The sequence below is a fragment of the Oryzias melastigma genome, linkage group LG16, assembly GCF_002922805.2.
Source record: "Oryzias melastigma strain HK-1 linkage group LG16, ASM292280v2, whole genome shotgun sequence".
Lineage (NCBI taxonomy): Eukaryota > Metazoa > Chordata > Actinopteri > Beloniformes > Adrianichthyidae > Oryzias > Oryzias melastigma.
Genome location: NC_050527.1, coordinates 28,284,620 through 28,302,746, shown reverse-complemented (window position 1 = coordinate 28,302,746; position 18,127 = coordinate 28,284,620). Strand labels below are relative to the sequence as shown.

At 46.5% G+C, this 18,127-nt stretch overlaps 2 protein-coding genes across 3 annotated transcripts in view; both read left to right on the top strand.

The window, feature by feature from the left end:
- sostdc1a (sclerostin domain containing 1a) overlaps positions 1–18,127 on the top strand; it is a 441,057-nt gene that overhangs the window by 130,531 nt on the left and 292,399 nt on the right. The window lies entirely within an intron of this gene.
- The window catches only part of col6a4a (collagen, type VI, alpha 4a), a 42,891-nt gene that overhangs the window by 11,011 nt on the left and 13,753 nt on the right, over positions 1–18,127 (top strand). Inside the window, exons 2-13 of one of the 2 annotated variants that reach the window (XM_024258362.2) lie at positions 1,759–1,850; positions 3,566–4,165; positions 6,068–6,655; positions 8,312–8,875; positions 8,956–9,576; positions 9,675–10,235; positions 10,615–11,172; positions 12,270–12,848; positions 13,175–13,753; positions 13,825–14,174; positions 16,268–16,346; positions 16,422–16,567. In XM_024258362.2, coding sequence (XP_024114130.1) covers positions 1,781–1,850; positions 3,566–4,165; positions 6,068–6,655; positions 8,312–8,875; positions 8,956–9,576; positions 9,675–10,235; positions 10,615–11,172; positions 12,270–12,848; positions 13,175–13,753; positions 13,825–14,174; positions 16,268–16,346; positions 16,422–16,567 — 5,295 coding nt within the window. In that variant the 5' untranslated portion in view covers positions 1,759–1,780. The remainder of the gene's footprint in view (positions 1–1,758; positions 1,851–3,565; positions 4,166–6,067; positions 6,656–8,311; positions 8,876–8,955; positions 9,577–9,674; positions 10,236–10,614; positions 11,173–12,269; positions 12,849–13,174; positions 13,754–13,824; positions 14,175–16,267; positions 16,347–16,421; positions 16,568–18,127) is intronic. The other variant, XM_024258363.2, reaches the window with a different exon arrangement.

Genomic DNA, 18,127 nt, shown 5'->3' with positions numbered 1-18,127 from the left:
GACCCCCCCCCCCCCACACACACACACACACACCCCAATCTGTCCCCGTCTCTTTATCCTAATTTCCTTTCTCCTGGTGCCGTGTTCTTCTTGCTGGTTCCTCCTCTCAATTTTTTTCCCCCAAGAATTCAGATAATATTCAGGCTTATTGTCTACTATCTACCTTCTTGTCTTTTTGCTTGACAGGAAAAAAAACAACAAAATCATGCACACACACTAACCCAAAGAAAGTGGTCGGATCTTTAAGTTCCACGTCTCCAACATTCATTTTTATTATGATGGTGTTTTCGTTGAACAGGTTGAGATGAAAAACCTTCATGAGGTTCTTTCAGCAGACCAGTTTGAGCCGGTTATAGTCCAGCACAAGACAGATCCTCTCCCAGTTTTCTCCAGAAACCACAAACGTTGATTTGCAGTTGTTGTTCTCTAGATCCCACAAACATCCGGATGGAGCAAACCTCCGTTTTTAGTGGATAGAATCTCTTTTTCAAACGTCTTTATTGGAGTTTTTGTCAAAATTGTTTTGAACATTTGAAACCAGGTATGGTAAATATTGATTTTATAAAGTCATCATGTAAGCCATATGTGTCAAAGTCACGGCCCGGGGGCCAGATCCGGCCCTCCAGATCATTTTAGTTTATTGTTATTAATGACCCGATGTTATCTTGTTCTCATTTCTAACTTGAATAATTTTGATAAAATATATATTTATGGAGAGTAAAATATTGAAAGTTATTTAAAGTTTAAGTTGATTTATTCTGGAATAATATTCCTGCATTTTTATTATTCATAATTATGTTAAAAAGTTACAGTTTTAAAGGTTTATAAATTGTTATTCTGCAGCTTTTTGGAATATTTTGCAATTTACTAAGATTTTATAGGCTATTTTGGAGTTAGGCTAATATTTCTAGCTGCTTTGGCTAATTTAGGCTTTTTTCCTTTTTTTAGGCTGTTTTGAAGTTTAGTCATTTTTTTAGCTACATGCTAGCTGTTTTGACAAACATAATTTTTTTCGTTAGTTTTTCAGGCTGATTTGGCCTTTAGCAGATATTTCAGCTATCAGCATTAGTGTTTTCAACTATTAGCTTCAATGCTTTCAGCTATCAGTTTCAGTGTTTTAAGCTATCAATGTCATCATCTTCAGGGTTCACATTCATCTTCCACATTCACACTAACATTATCTCAGGTAATGCTATATATCTAGTTCATGATTATGTTAAAAAGTTACAGATTTTATCCTGTTGGTCCCGAGACCTAAAGCGCGTTTTGGATTTTGGCCCCTGTGGTTTAGTTCGACACTCCTGACTTCGATATAACTTTAGCAGGAGCCTTTGATTTTATTAGTGCCATGAATGTTTGCAGGGACCAGTGAGGTATTTTAATGTTGTTGGTTCCTCCTCTCATGAACACTTCCTGTCCTGTCATGGCTAAACCCGCGGTGTTGGACCTGCCGCCCGTCTGAGCTGAGGACGGTGGGGTTTCCGTGTCCTCAGAAGCCAGACTCCTCTCTGTTTTCATGTCAGTGTTTCATGTTTGGTTTTTCCAGTCTCAGATGAACATTTCTGTGCCGCCTGAAACTGTTTTCAGTCCTCAGAGGGATCCTAAATCAAAGCCAGAGCCGGGGTGGGCGTGTCCCACTTTCATGTCTGCAGATGTGAGCGGCGGAATTTCGGATCCTTCTCTGGAAACCGTCTGCCGTGCCGGGCTCAGACGATCCTCGGGTCGACTCATTTCCGCCTCTCCGTCTTTGTGTGGCAGGAGGAGTATCTGACGGTCCGGGATGGCGGGAAGGCCGCTGCTCTGCCTCGTGATGGCCATGTGTTTCCATGGAAACGCAGCTCAGGACACAGGTGAGTCAGGCTTTCCTGCACATCAGCATGGGGAAAATGGCTGCACACGTGCACAGGCTTGCACATCACGTCACCACAAACATCCAAGAAGAATGGGTTGCATGAAGGAAGTGGTTCCGCCGTGGTCCAGTCATGTCGGCCCGTTTGTTCTCCTGCTGCTGTCACATCCACAGGATTCCAGACCATCTGACCAGTAAAGTCCTGTCAGCTGTCAAACATCTGCTGTGGGAAATTGTCCTCCGTGCTGACTCCTCCCCTTCCCCCATTTCCCCCTCCCCGATCCAGCCCTTGAGTGTTGAGTCCCGGTCTTTAGCGTCTTTGGTAAAACTCCACCACGATTTGAACTTTTAACCTCCAGTCTCAGGACAGACACTCTTCCACTAGGCCACTAAGAGACCTGTACGGTTTCACATATTCATGTTCTCGATTTGACTCCGCCCCCCTGGGCCTCGCTTCATGTTAGAGAGCGCAGACGAAGGTCAGCTGCAGGTTGAAGGGCCTTTATCCTGCTGTTATAGGCCTTTAAGAGGAAACTCTGATCATACGTGACCTGTGGTACACGAAACACAGTATTTATGAGAATATGAGCTTCTGTTATGAACTCTTTTCCAACCCGGAAGTGATACGACTCAATCTCCGATCTCCTCCGCCTTTCACTCCTTGTGGATGCCGCCCATTTCGTGTTTGTTTCTCCCACAAAAACAAACAACATCCCAAGTTCTTCAAAGATGATGTTGATCTGAAATGAAAGCCGGCTGTTTCTCATGAGGAATAGATGATTAAAGCTCTAAAAAGTTGATTTAGCAGGAGACAGGCTCTTAAAAGACACAGCCGAGAGCACGGTGGTGGAGGGTTAATGATCGGGGTCTTGGCTGAATCATGGGTTTTGGAGCTCAAGCTGGGTCTGATCCAGTTAGGATCTGGTTCTGATGGTTTTATGACGATAGAGGAGCACTAACGTGATGACATGACTGAACTTCAGACGGAGCAGATCTGTTTCCTGCTCTGTCACTAACCTGCACATAGAGGCCACGCCCTCATGGTCACAGCACCGCAAACTCACGTCACCAGAATACATCAGATGAGGATCCAGATCTCAGATCAACCTGAACAGATTCAGTTTTTAACTTCAGTCCTGATCCAGAGAAGCTACAGTCAGTTGAGGTTTTATGATATTGGATTCATGAAATCAATAAAGATTAATCTACTCTGGCAGGTCTGGTCCTGATCTGATCCTGGTCTGGTCCTGATCTGATCTGATCCACTTTAATTCCTGGTCTGGTCCAGGTCTGCTACTGAGAAGGTTTGATTCTGGTCTTGTGTTTGTTAGTGTATGTGGTTCTGTGTGTTTGTGTGGTGTGTGTGTGTTTGTAGATGTGTAAATGTGTGTAGTTACGTGTGTAGGGGTGTGTGTGTTGGTGTGTGTGTGTCCTCCATAGAAGTGTGTTCAGTTGCTGGTTGGTCGTTTCACAAGCCTCTCTGGATCTTCTGATCAAAGATCTACGGTTCTGTAACCTGAGAACCGTTCTTCAGATCTTTGGGGCTCTCAGAGACCTCCAGCCCTGGTCTTCCTCAGACCCGTCACGCTGCTGCTTTACCCTTCCTGCACCTCCACCGAGCATCACCTCCTTCCTCTGCTCTCACCTGCTTCACGACACCTGCAGCTGCTCAGGTGTTGGTGGGTTTCCTGGATCCGTGACCCCTCTTCTCCCCAGTCTGCACTCAGGAGGCGGTGGCCGACATTGTCTTCCTGGTGGACGGCTCGTGGAGCATCGGCACCGAGAACTTTGAGCAAATCCGTCGCTTTCTGTCCACTCTGGTCAGCAGCTTCGATGTCAGTCCAGATCATGTCCGCATCGGCCTGGTCCAGTACAGCAGCGACTCGCGCACCGAGTTCCTCCTCAGAACCTTCCAGAACAAGGAGGACGTTCTGCGGAGCATCACCAAGTTACCCTACAAGGGCGGCGGGACCATGACGGGGAAAGGCCTGGACTTCCTGCTGAATCAGCACTTTGTTGAAGCAGCTGGAAGCCGCGCCAGCAGCAGCGTGCCGCAGATCGCCGTGGTGATAACCGATGGAAAATCTCAGGATGAGGTGAAGACCTACGCGGAGAAGCTGCAGAGGCGGGGAATCATTCTGTACGCCATCGGCATCAGAGATGCCGACACGACCCAGCTGAAGGAGATCGCCGAGAGCCGGCACGTCTACAGCGTGTCGGACTTTTCCGCGCTGCAGGACATTTCTCAGAGCATCGTCCAGACACTGTGCACCACGGTGGGGGAGGCCAAGCGGCAGCTGGGGCAACTGTCTCCAGGTAACACCTCGGGGGGGGGGGCACCTGGGGGTGTCTGGTCCACAGAATCCTGGAACTGGAAGAGAAATCCCCTAAAATAACAATGCAGATCACAGCAGGAAAGACTCCTGCAGCCTCTGCTAAACAAACGTGAACAAGTCCACTCTGAACACTCACTTTCATCAGATAAGTCTTAGACACCATCAGATCGCTCTTTAGCATTACGGATCTTGCTGTATACGTCTTTATGAATACAGTCCTCATCGAGTGGATGGCCTCCAACACACAGAAAACCACCATTATAGCACCTTCTAAATTATTCTTTAAGTTATTAAATTATCCTATCCAATTAACTCTAACGCCCTTCAAGAAACATGGTGGCTTGTTAACAACACACAAGGCATGATGGTTTTTCCCTTCAGGGGTCGCCACAGCGAATCAGTTTCCTCCATCTAAGCCTGTCTTCAGCATCCTCCACTCTAACACCAGCCACCTTCATGTCTTCATTCACTGCATCCATAAACCTCCTCTTTGGTCTTCCTCTAGACCTCTTTCCTGCAGCTCTAGACTCAGCATCCTTCTACCAATATATTCACTGTCTCTCCTCTGAACATGTCCAAACCATCTCAGTCTGGCCTCTCTGACTTTATCTCCAAAACCTCTAACATGTGCTGTCCCTCTGATGTATTCATTCCTGATCCTATCCATCCTGGTCACTCCCAAAGAGAACCTCAGCATCTTCATCTCTGCTACCTCCAGCTCTGCTTCCTGTCTTTTCTTCAGTCCCACTGTTTCTAGTCCAAACAACATGGCTGGTCTCACCACAGTCTTGTACACCTTTCCTTTCATTTGTGCTGAAACTCTTCTGTCACACATCACACCTGACACTTTTCTCCACCCATTCCAACCTGCTTGCACTCTCCTCTTCACTTCTTTTCCACACTCTCCATTACTCTGTACTGTTGACCCTAAATACTTAAACTCCTCCCCCTTCTTTATCTCTTCTCCCTGTAACCTCACTCTTCCTCACCTCACTGGAACACAATAATCTGTGAGAAATGTCTTGGTCAGAGATCTAAACAGCGATGTGTAAAGACCATGTGTATCGTAACCCAACTCTATAGCTGTAAACACCCAAACCGCCATGATCTAGATCTGTAACAGATGTGTCCATGCCCAGAGGGTCTGTGCCACCTGTTCGGCTGTTTACAGCCTGTTTGTGGTGCGTAACGGCACCAGCATGTCATAGAGTAGCTTTTCTCTGATTTAAAATCTCACGGGTCGTGTTGTAGTTTCTATAGACACATCATGAGTTCAAAGAAATACAAACAGGATTTATTTTTTATAAAAACTAACAGAACCTCTAAAGATTCCTTCAGTTTTCTCCTTAAAGATGTTTCTCTCTCTGTAGCGTCCAGACCGCCTAAAGGTCGTGGCGGTAAGTGTCCTGTGTGCTCATGGTCATTGAGTGGAATGAGTTTGGACTATTTCTATGCAGCTTCTCCCACGTCTTCCTCATCTTCAACTCAATTAACTCAAACCTTCACTTGAAGACAGAATTAACCAGAATTACTCAGAATTATTTTGCATTTTTATGGCGTCTTTGATCTTTTAACCCCTGTGCTATCTTATGGGGTCCAAATAACCCAAACCTTACATTGACGTGTTATTCGTCCCATGACAAATGTGGACATTTCATGTCTGCCATGGACACCAGTGACAATCGAAAATAATTGAAAAAAGTTTGTGGGGTCCAGATGACCCACTCCCAGTGTCAGCATACCTAGCACAGCACAAGGGTTACAAAGACTGCTTTTCAGGTTGGACCTGGAGTTCAGCCATAAGGATTGGGACCATCACAGGGAACCGATCAGTTCATCCTTGTTGTTTCAAGTTCAGACTCTTTTCTGTTCTTCTCTGCAGAATGTGTGAGAGCCACCGTGGCCGACATCGTCTTCCTGGTGGACGGTTCCTCCAGCATTGGCATTGAGAACTTCCAGGAGGTCCGGCTGTTCCTCAGAAAGGTGGTGTCCGGTCTGGACATTGGCCCAGATAAGGTTCGGATTGGCTTGGCTCAGTACAGCGACGACCCCCACCAGGAGTTCTTGCTGAAGGACCACTCCGACGCTTCATCCCTGCTGGCTGCAATCGAGAGGTTACCCTACAGAACTGGGCAGACGGAGACGGGCAAGGCCATCAGCTTCCTGCTGTCTCGGTACTTTATAGAGGAGGCGGGGAGCCGGGCCAAGCAACAGGTGCCTCAGATTGCTGTGGTGATCACAGACGGGGACTCGGCAGACGAAGTTGAGGCGCCTGCTCAGGAGCTGCGCCAGCAGGGGGTCATTGTGTTTGGCATCGGCGTGGGACAGGCCAACTTGCAGGAGCTCCAGTCCATCGCCAACCGGCCCGCACAGCGCTTCCTGTTCACCATAGACAGCTACCAGGCCCTGCAAAGGCTGACCGGCAGCCTGCTGCAGACCATCTGCGTGTCCATGGAGGACCAGAGGCTGGGTAAGCCGAGACCGAGTCACACACACTTCTGGGAAGGCGGGTGTGAGGGGGAATGTGGGTTATGAGGCCTTCCCTCCTCCTTTGAGCCCTAGCAACACATTCTCATCTCCAACTCGTCACATATTGACGTTTGGTTGATTATCCCTCAGCGTCACTTTCTGACATTTTGGGTGTCCCCATCTTGTCGTTTTTTGTTGAGGACACACAACTTGTGCTGGCTGTTTGTAAAATCAAGCCGCAACCCTTGGGATTCGGTACCGGATGTGGACTGGTCCTTGGGACGCATCCAGTATTGGTACCCTATCCTTAACCCAGCACTGGTTTGCATCCGGTACTGCATCTGCTCTAGTGTCTGGTTAGGGTACCAGTACCAGGTTTTTGTACCAGTGCATTTCATGTGGCAGTATTGGACCGGTTCCGGTTCACAGCCCGGAGGTTGGGAATCCATGATTTAATAGCAACAGCCAGCACATCAAAAAGTGGGGCGGAGGGGTCCTTAACCAAACGTCGTTATATGATGAGCTGGGAGTGAGAATGTGTTGGATCTAAAGCTCTCAACGCCACAGCTGCCATGTAAGGCCCCACCGGGAGCACCGTGGGTGGTCTGAGCGAGAGCTGAACCTGCAGCCTTCTCATGCGAGGCCTCGTCCCTGATTTTCAACCAGTGACTGTATCAGAGAACAGGACTTGGCGTAACCCCCCCACCCCAATAGAATTCAGGTTTGATTCTGGCTCCAACCAAATGAAGTTGATTCAGTCACCATACTTTCATGATACAGACATCACCTTGTTGGAGCCAGACGTCGTCAGTGAGCTGTGATTGGTTCAAGTCGGTCTGAGTCATTGTTTCTATGGCAACCACACTCACCAATCAGGAGTGAGTTTGTTGGAAGGCCACACCACTACCACTTGAAAACAGGCTGCACCAAATCTGTCAACCAAAATTTTTAACTTTGGATACGGGGCCTGCAGGCTCCACCTACTTTTCTGAGGCATTTGATTAATCAGTTCATAACTAGAATAACTTGAACTACAGAAAAATATCATATTAAGAGCAGAAAAAGGAGCAGAGGTATAGCGGTCAACCCCTGAAAAAAGGTTACAGATTTGGTTCCTGGTCTGCTGACCCGTATGTCGAAGTGTCCCTGGGCAAGACTCCCTTATTTCTCCTAAAGGTTGGCGCGAGTGTTCAGCAGCAGAGCTGCCGTCAGCGTGTGGATGAGTGATTGGATCTATGACTGTAGAGCGCTTCGGGCCTTAAAGGAAGGTAGAAAACCACTTTAGAAGTATACTTTTGGTTCAGAGTTTGGCTTTAGGATCCAGAACATCACATGGACGATCAGTTCCTCCTCGTTCCTATGGTTCTGAGTCTGTTCTCTGCAGAATGTGTCCAAGTCAACATGGCCGACATAGTCAGTCAAGAGGTTTCACATCTGCAGTTGATTAAAGTGAATTAAAATAAAAAAATCAGTTTTCAATCCAGAGAAGAGAAAGACTTGGACACCGTAGCATCATGTCAGGTCTTCTGACCATGTTAATGTTTTCATCTTCTCTGACCTGTCCTACAGTGATACTAGAACACACAGGCAGAGTTCTGCTGTCTTGGTTTCATCTATGCAGCCTGGTCTCAGAGCTCACCCTGTTTTTGTCTTCCAGCATTGGCGGAAAGGTTTGCGGACATCTTTTTCCTGGTGGACAGCGGCCTTTCTCAGACGGAGGTCAAGACCCTCCTCAACCGACTCACCAATCAGCTGAACTTCAGCGTGTCTGCCTACCGTTTGGGCCTGGCTCAGTACGGCAGGGAGGTGAAGGTGGAGTTCCTGCTCAACAAGTACAACACCAAAGAGGAAATCCAGGATTTCATAAAGCGCTTCCGCCTTTCTCGGCCCCTGGCCTCCGATCCACGTAACCTGGGCGCCGCCTTAAAGTACGCCAGCGCCAACTTCTTCACCGAGGAGGCAGGGGGCCGGGCAGCAGTGGGCGCCCGACAGTTCCTGGTTGTTCTGAGCGGGAAGGACTCCAATGACTCTGTGTACAAGGCCTCCCGTCTGATCAAGTCTGCCGGCATAACCGTGGTTGGAATGAGTGTCGGAGCATCCATGACAGAAATGAGCGTGGTTGCCACTTCCCCGTACGTCTACCAGATCCCCATTCCAAATGCGGCACCGACACTCAGAGCGATCTTTAAACAACAGGAAGCAGATCCTGATCTGACCCAAGGTAAAGAATCTGTCTTCACAAACATGAATAGAAATAGTTCCAGTCCTCCATGAACCGAGTCTTTGTTCCTCTGTCCACAGACTGCAGAGCGGCCAAAGTGGCAGACATTGTCTTCATCATCGATCAGTCCGGAAGCATCGGAACAGCTAACTTCCAGCTGGTCCGCATGTTTGTGCACTCCATCGTGAGTGGGCTGGATGTGGGTCAAAACAGAGTCCGCGTGGGCGTCGTCCTGTACAACGACAAGGCCGAGGCGCTGGTCTACCTCAACACCTTCAAGAACAAGCAGAATCTTCTGAACTTCATCAAGATCCTGCCTTACAGCGGAGGAGGAACCAAGACTGGAGCTGCTCTGAACTTTACCCGTGAGAGCGTCTTCACCAAGGAGAGGGGCAGCAGGACCAATGCGGGTGTCCAGCAGGTGGCAGTGGTGATCACAGACGGGGAATCTCAGGACAGCGTGCTTGAGGCGGCAGCTTTTCTTCGCCGCTCTGGGGTCATTGTTTACTCTGTGGGAGTGGAAAATGCCAACGAGGTGGAGCTGATTCAGATGGCCACCCACCCCCCCAATGAGCATGTGTTCATTGTGAACAGCTTTGCTGAACTGACCCCCCTGAAACTGAAGCTACAGAAAGTGCTCTGCTACAACATCCTGCGCCAAGCGGTGACAGCCGTGGGCCGAAGCAGCGCCATCAAAGAAGGTTCTAAGATCCAGAATGACGTTAATCCAAACCCGATGAATTCCACCTAACCCTAACCCACTGAGATCTAACCGGAAACGTCTGCTTCTCCTTTACAGGATGTGTCCAGACAGATGAAGCAGACATCTTCTTCCTGATTGACCACTCTGGCAGTATCTTCCCATTGGACTTCCAAGACATGAAGAAGTTCATCATTGAGTTCATCCAGACCTTCCGCATCGGGCCGCAGTATGTCCGCATAGGCGTGGCAAAGTATGCAGATTTTCCAAACTTGGAGTTTGGACTGGAAACGTACACGGATGCTCAGAGTCTGGAGACAGCGGTGCTGGACATTAAACAGCTGGGGGGTGGGACAGAAACTGGAAGGGCTCTGACTTTCATGGGAACTCAATTTGACAAAGCCAAAGACTCTCGGGGCCACAAAGTCCCAGCATACCTGGTGGTCATCACGGATGGGAAGTCTGCTGACCAGGTGAAGGGACCAGCAGAGCTGTTGAGGGCCAGAGGAGTCACCATCTACGCCATTGGGGTAAAGGACGCAGACACAGAGGAGCTGCAGGAGATCTCTGGAGACCCGAGGAGGATGTTCTTCGTCAATAACTTTGATGCCCTGAACCCCATCAAGGACAATGTGATCACAGACATCTGCTCTGCAGACGGTGAGAAAGAATCCAGAACTTTCCTGGTCCTACAGGGTATCAACTCAAAGTTCTTCTCAAGCTGTTAGATGTGCAACTTCTGGTCTCCTATTTAATCCCATGAACCTATGCAGGGGGTTCGACCCGTATGGGTTCTGAGTCTTGAAGGACATGTGGCTCAGAGGATTTGAGTCCAGTCAGAAGGAGTGGTGGTTTAATTCCGGGCTACGGCACTGATATGTCTTAGCGTGTCCTCCAGTGGGTCAGGTTAACACAATCCCATCAGAATAGGAAACTGTGGGAACCAGGCCGTACCTTCTTCCTGCAGAAGAACTTACCTGAGATGCTTCCTGGTGCCGCCATGACAGACAAACTGATCTCTCTGCTGTTCTGTCCACAGTTTGCAAGGACTTACCAGGAGACCTGATCTTCCTGATTGACAGCTCCGGCAGCATCTATCCAGAAGACTACGAGAAAATGAAAGACTTCATGAAGTCTGTCATCAGCAGGTCCTTCATTGGGAAGAACGAGGTGCACGTTGGTGTCTTGCAGTTCAGCTCCAGCCAGCAGCTGGAGTTCAACCTCCGCCGTTACTTTAGCAAGGAGGAAATGCTGCTGGCCATCGATGGCATGCAGCAGCTGGGAGGGGGCACTCTGACGGGCGACGCCCTCACCGCCGTGGCGCAGTACTTTGAGTCAGCGTTTGGAGGGCGTCCACAACTGCAGCAGAGGCTGGTGGTGGTAACCGACGGACAGGCTCAGGATGAGGTCCGAGGCCCGGCGCAAGCGCTCAGGGAAAAAGGGGTGAAGATTTACGCCATCGGAGTGGTCGATGCCAACACCACGCAGCTGCTGGAGATCAGTGGGTCACATGACAGGATGTACTCTGGGAGAGACTTTGATGCTCTGAAGGACCTGGAGAGTCAGGTGGCTCTGCAACTGTGTGACCCAGAGAGAGGTGAGGCTCTTCCTTGACTCACCTGCACAGGTGTGTTTCAGGAAACACACCTGTGCAGGATCCACGGTTTCAGGTTTTACCTGAGCTCTTGTTCAGGACCTGCAAAAGTGTAGCAGATTTAGTATTGAATACAACAGGGGTTTATACTCAATAAATCCCTGTTGTGACAGTAAAATCTGACCAACACTAGAAGCTCTCAGCCATATCTGTTGGCTCAGCTGTTGGTCAGGACAAGTTAAATAAAAAAAAAGAAAGAAAAACAAGGAAGAACAATAGGTTCATTGATGCTGCCCCCTGGTGGAGGACAGCAGCAGAAACGCCTGTTGGCTTAGCGCCCCCTGAAGGAGCAGCATCGTACTATCTGCATCACCTCATGTTTTCTCTGCAGGTTGACCATAGACTGTATATAAAATAACTGGACTGAGCAGAACCTATTGGAATGACTTCTGTGAAGTGTTTACATTTTACTATTGTGAAGTGCAAACAAACTTTACCAAATACAAAAACGTTCACCCTTTTACCTTAAAGTAAGTGTGAAGTCTTTAAGCTGACCTTACTATGATGGTAGTGAAGTACTACTTAACAATCTTTGTACATAGAGTCGTAAATTCAATTCAATTCCATTTTATTTCTATAGCCCAATATCCCCAAACAGTCGCCTCATTGGGCTTCATGTCTGTAGTTGTACAGAAGCAGAAGGTTGGTCATAAAATATAAACAATAGCTGGTTGCTAAACTAAACTAAACTGGTAATCCCTGTCCTCAGACCCTTCTTCTCTGTAAGGAAAAACTCCTAGAAAACCTCCCAAAAAAATCCTGAGAAGGTGTTTGCATGTTACAGTAGTCAAGAATATCACTCCACTCCTTTAAAGTGCTGCCTATCTTCACAATGCGGCATCTGTCCTTTCTGTTCATTGAGAGTTACGGTGAACACTGGAGCTAAAGCTTCACTGTTAAAGGGTTAAACAGGAAGTAAAAAGTCATGACAACACTTGAACCAATTTGTCTGCATTCTGCAAACATTATACAGAGTGAACATGAATTAGATTCCTCACTCTACATGTTTCTGACCACCATCCTGTTCAATTTTCATCCAGACTGCAAGAAGACCGAGAGGGCGGACATCATTTTCCTGGTGGACGGTTCCACCAGCATTTCTCTGGAGAACTTCAGAAGCATGCAGAAGTTCATGCTGTCCATAGTGAACCAAACCACCGTCGGTCAGAACCTGACTCGCTTCGGTGTCCTTCTCTACTCCAATGACCCAAAGATGATGTTCAAGTTGGACCAGTACAACACCAGACAGGAGGTCTTCAAAGCCGTATCAGACCTCCAGCCCCCATCTGGAGACACCTACACCGGCAAGGCTCTGAAGTTCTGCTTGCAGTTCTTCAGTGCAGAGAATGGAGGGCGAGCACAGCTGCAGGTCCCTCAGATCCTGATGGTGATCACAGATGGAGACGCCACCGACCGGAACAACCTGCTTGAGCCGTCAGAGGCGCTGAGAGGAAAAGGAGTCAGCGTCTTCAGCATCGGAGTAAAGGGGGCTAACAGGACGCAGCTGGAGATCATGGCCGGTCAAGACAAGTCAAAAGTGTTCTTTGTGGACAACTTTGCTGCCTTGGAGCGTCTCTACAAAAACATCACGCAGGAACTCTGCAACTTCACCAAACCAGGTAAGAATGAGCGTCACACCACAGATAGCTTCTGATGTTCCTCCCAATCTTCACGGAGTAGCTTCAGCAAAACAAAAGTCATGGACAATCTAAAGTTCTGGACAGAGTTCAGCAGAAAGTCTGAGACATGGATCCAGAAGGTTCAGTTAGACCTCTTCCTCTAAGATGAAGAAGTAGGTCATTCAGTGCTGAGCATGTTCTGCTTTAGAGACGTGGTTGATCCACTTCACGTCATGTGTTTCCATGTTCTGTGTTTGTTGGGATCCAGGTGTGACGGTTCTGGTTCTCCAGCTCTGCATGATAGATGCTTGCTATGTTTTTTGCAGTGTGTGAGAAGCAGCAGGCTGACCTGGTGTTCCTGGTGGATCAGTCTGGCAGCATCCAAACGGGGGACTATGCCCTCATGAAGAACTTCACCACCGAGCTGGTGAAAAGCTTCAGAGTCAGCCAGGAGATGGTTCGGGTCGGACTGGCCCAGTTCAGCAGCCAATTCCAGCACGAGTTCTACTTGAACCAGTTTAGCACAGAGGCGGAGGTGTCGGACCACATCCTGGGCATGACACAGACTGGTGGGGGCACCAATATCGGACTGGCTCTGAAGGAGATCAGGGCATATTTTGAAAGCTTGCGGGGAAGCCGGCGGTCTGAAGGCATCTCCCAGAATCTGGTGCTGATCACTGACGGAGAGTCTCAGGATGACGTGGAGGTTCCAGCTGATGAGCTCAGGGCTCTCGGGATCGAGATGTTTGCCATTGGCATTGGAGACGTCCACGATTTGGAGCTGCTGCAGATCACCGGCACCCCACAGAGGCTCTTCACGGTGCAGAACTTTGGCAGCTTGGAGAACATCAAACAGAAGGTGGTCGACACCATCTGCAAGTCAAAACCCAGCGGAGATCCATCCGGTGAGTTTAAAGTCCCCTTTAACCCGAGCTTCCAGCAGTCGTGACTGACCTCGGGTTCTCCTGCACCACAGCCTGCACCATCGACATCGCCATGGGCTTTGACATCTCTGCAAGAAGAGTTCCCGGACAGACTCTGGTCAGCGGCCACAACAAGCTGCAGGCCTTCCTGCCGGAAATTGCCCGGTACCTCTCAACGGTTCCCCGCCTGTGCTGCACCAACACCCCCGTGCAGAGCAACCTGGCCTACCGAGTGGTGAGCGTGGATGGACGCGTCCTCTACGACTTTAACTTTGAGGCCCACGATGAGGACGTGCTGAGGAAAGTCATGTCGTCCAGTTTGTCCGAGTCCACCTCTTTCAACAGCGCCATGCTGAGGTCCTTCCAGGAGAAGTTCAGGGCCCAGTCCGGAGCCGGAGTGAAGGTGAGTGGGGGCGGAGCTAGAAACTCTGAACCTCTTCCTGAACAAAGGCCTTTAGCTTATTTGCCAACTGCATTCAGACAACATGTATGGAGATGATTCCAACAATCAGAGGCAGAAACACCAGGAATGTTTGCAGAGGAACTCCAGTCTTCTTGCCCATCTACACTCATCTTTCTCATTAAAGCCTCTCTTCTTTATGGAAACTCTGTATTTTAGCAGAAATCCCCTTTTGTCTTGATGCTGTTCATTTCTGCCATGCTTCACAAATACCAAAAAAGAATACTATTTAAAATGAAAGCTCATGTTATATTTAAAACCCCCTGACAAATGCTTCCCCATTCACCACGTGGAGCAGCTACCACAGAGATGGTTCTTCTGTAGGTTTGGTTCTCCTAGAGTTCTCAGCTCAGATAAATATTTAGGAGTCAGACCGTTCACAAATGTAAATATATATATTTGTGTTTCAGACAGGAGGTCAGCGAGGAAGGGCCAGAGCTCAGTCTGTAAGCAGAACCAGCATTAGGACTCTTCAACATAAGGAGAGACGTTTGAGCAGAAAAGCATTTTTATTTCAGCTTTTACTTTAGTTGGCAGTTAAAGCGTCAGATTCTTTAGACACTTTCCTTCAGTTTATTCATAACCAGACTCTTGTATCCAAGCAAACAAAAATAAGATGACGTTTTTGTGATCAAATTCAGTCCAGATCATCCCAATAAAGACAGACATTTGTAACCATTTACAGAATGCTTTATAAAGGAGTCAGATTACGTGTTATTCTGATGAAACAGACCGAAGATGAACAAGTCTATTCTTGCTGAAAATGTATCTGAGAAACATTCCATTTCCACTGGTGTGTTACGTCTTTTACCAACCCTAAATGCAAGCACTGAATATGCTAAAAGCTAAAGGGTGAAGTATTCAAAATCATGCTAACGTGCTACAATCAAGCTAACGTGTCAAAATCAAGCTAAAGTGTCAAAATCAAGCTAACGTGTCAAATTCAAGCTAAAGTGTCAAAATCAAGCTAACGTGTCAAAATCAGGCTAATGTGTCAAAATCAAGCTAAAGTGTCAAAATCAGGCTAACGTGTCAAAATCAAGCTAACGAGTCAAAATCAAGCTAACGTGTCAAAATCAAGCTAACGAGTCAAAATCAGGCTAACGTGTTACAATCAAGCTAACGTGAAAAAACAAGCTAACGTGTTAAAATCATGCTAAAGTGTTACAATCAAGCTAACGTGTCAAAATCAAGCTAACGTGTCAAAATCAGGCTAACGTGTCAAAATCAAGCTAACGAGTCAAAATCAAGCTAACGTGTCAAAATCAAGCTAACGAGTCAAAATCAGGCTAACGTGTTACAATCAAGCTAACTCGTCAAAATCAAGCTAACGTGTCAAAATCAAGCTAACGAGTCAAAATCAGGCTAACGTGTTACAATCAAGCTAACGTGTAAAATCAAGCTAACGTGTTAAAATCATGCTAAAGTGTTACAATCAAGCTAACGTGTCAAAATCAAGCTAACATGTTACAATCAAGCTAACTCGTCAAAATCAAGCTAAAGTGTTACAATCAGGCTAAAGTGTCAAAATCAAGCTAACGTGTCAATATTAGGCTAACGTGTTACAATCAAGCTAACTCGTCAAAATCAAGCTAAAGTGTCAAAATCAAGCTAACGTGTCAAAATCAGGCTAACGTGTTACAATCAAGCTAATGTGTAAAATTAAGCTAACGTGTCAAAATCAAGCTAAAGTGTTACAATCAAGCTAACGTGTCAAAATCAAGCTAATGTGTCAAAATCATGCTAAAGTGTTACAATCACGCTAACGTGTCAAATTCAGGCTAACGTGTTACAATCAAGCTAACTCGTCAGAATCAAGCTAACATGTTACAATCAAGCTAAAGTGTTACAATCAAGCTAACGTGTCAAAATCAAGCTAACGTGTTACAATCAAGCTAACGTATCAAAATCAAGCTGAAGTGTCAAAATCAAGCTAACTCATGAAAATCAAGCTAACGTGTTACAATCAAGCTAACTTGTCAAAATCAAGCTAACTCGTTACAATCATGCTAATGTGCCCCTCCCCCGCTGTCTAGGTGCTGGTGATCTTCTCAGATGGCCTCGATGAGGACATCATGAAACTGGAGCAGGAATCAGATCTGCTGAGACAGTCGGGTACTATATCATGACACCCCCCCTCAAACACACACCTACACACACACATTTCCAAATGTCTTTGCGGGCCTGCAGGAGTCAGTGCTCTGTTGGTTGTGGCCCTGGAGGGCGTCCGGGACACCGCCCAGCTACAGATGGTGGAGTTCGGTCGGGGATTCGGATACAAGCTGCCTCTGACTATCGGAATGCCAAGCATCGGCAGCACCATCCTTAAGCAGATTGTGAGTACTTCAGAGGTTCAGGGAGTTTTGCTGACGCTATCTTGAAATATGACAATGCATCCTGCACCCAAATGAGATTAATTACAAAACAGTATTAATATTAGGCCAGATATTTATGCACGTCTTCATACTCATAATCACCACAGTTTTTCACACACTTCTGTGTTCACTGAACCCTGACAGACGTACAGATGCTGCCCTCACAGATCCTTTGCATGTCTCAGATTTTAGACTCAGGAGAGAAAAACTCCAAACTGGAACAAACAACTTCCATTCTCAGTCCTCAGTGAAGACATAGCTTCTGAAAATCATGCAATGATGATTGAGAACTAATTTCAGCAAAAGATGCTTTTGTAGCACACAGTACAACAGAAAAAATTGCGACAGATGTAAAATATGTTAAACCAAACGAGTAGCAGTTGAAGTTGAAGCCCAAATATGTAAATATGTATGAAACTACTTTCTCTCCAAAAGGACCTTAATTTAACATCTAAATATAAACACAATCATGAGGGTTTTTTTCATTGCTTAAAATAAAACTAAGCATCATAAAGTTAAAAGCTGTGGTTAGAAACTGACCAGTCAGATGATTTCAGAAGATTGAATCAACTGATAATTTTTCAAAAACTCGAGAAAAGCTGCATGCAGACATGTTTACAGCTAATCACATGTTTACAGCTAATCACATGTTTACAGCTGATCACATGTTGACAGCTGATCACATGTTGACAGTAGATCACATGTTTACAGTGGATCAAATATTGACAGTAGATCACATTTTGACAATAGATCACATTTTAACCGTGGATCACGTGTTTATAATGGATCCCATGTTAAGAGTGGATCACATTTTGACAGTAGATCACATGTTTACAGCTGATCACATGTTTACAGCTGATCACACGTTGACAGTAGATCACATGTTGACAGCTGATCACATGTTGACAGTAGATCACATGTTTACAGTTGATCACATGTTTACAGCTGATCACATGTTGACAGTAGATAACATGTTTACAGTGGATCAAATATTGACAGTAGATCACATGTTTACTGTGGATCAAATATTGACAGTAGATCACATGTTTACAGCTGATCACATGTTGACAGTAGATCACATGTTTACAGCTGATTACATGTTGACAGTAGATCGAATGTTTACAGCTGATCACATGTTTACAGCTGATCAAATGTTGACAGTAGATCACATGTTGACAGTAGATCACATTTTGACAATAGATTACATTTTGACAGTGGATCACCTGTTTATAATGGATCCCATGTTAAGAGTGGATCAAATATTGACAGTAGATCACATTTTGACAGTGGATCACCTGTTTATAATGGATCCCATGTTGAGAGTGGATTACATATTGACAGTAGATCACATGTTTACAGTGGATCAAATATTGACAGTAGATCACATTTTCACAATAGATCACATTTTGACACTGAATCACATGTTTATAATGGATCCCATGTTAAGAGTGGATTACATATTGACAGTAGATCACATAATGACGGTGGATTGTATGCTTTCTGTGAACTACTGATCTACAA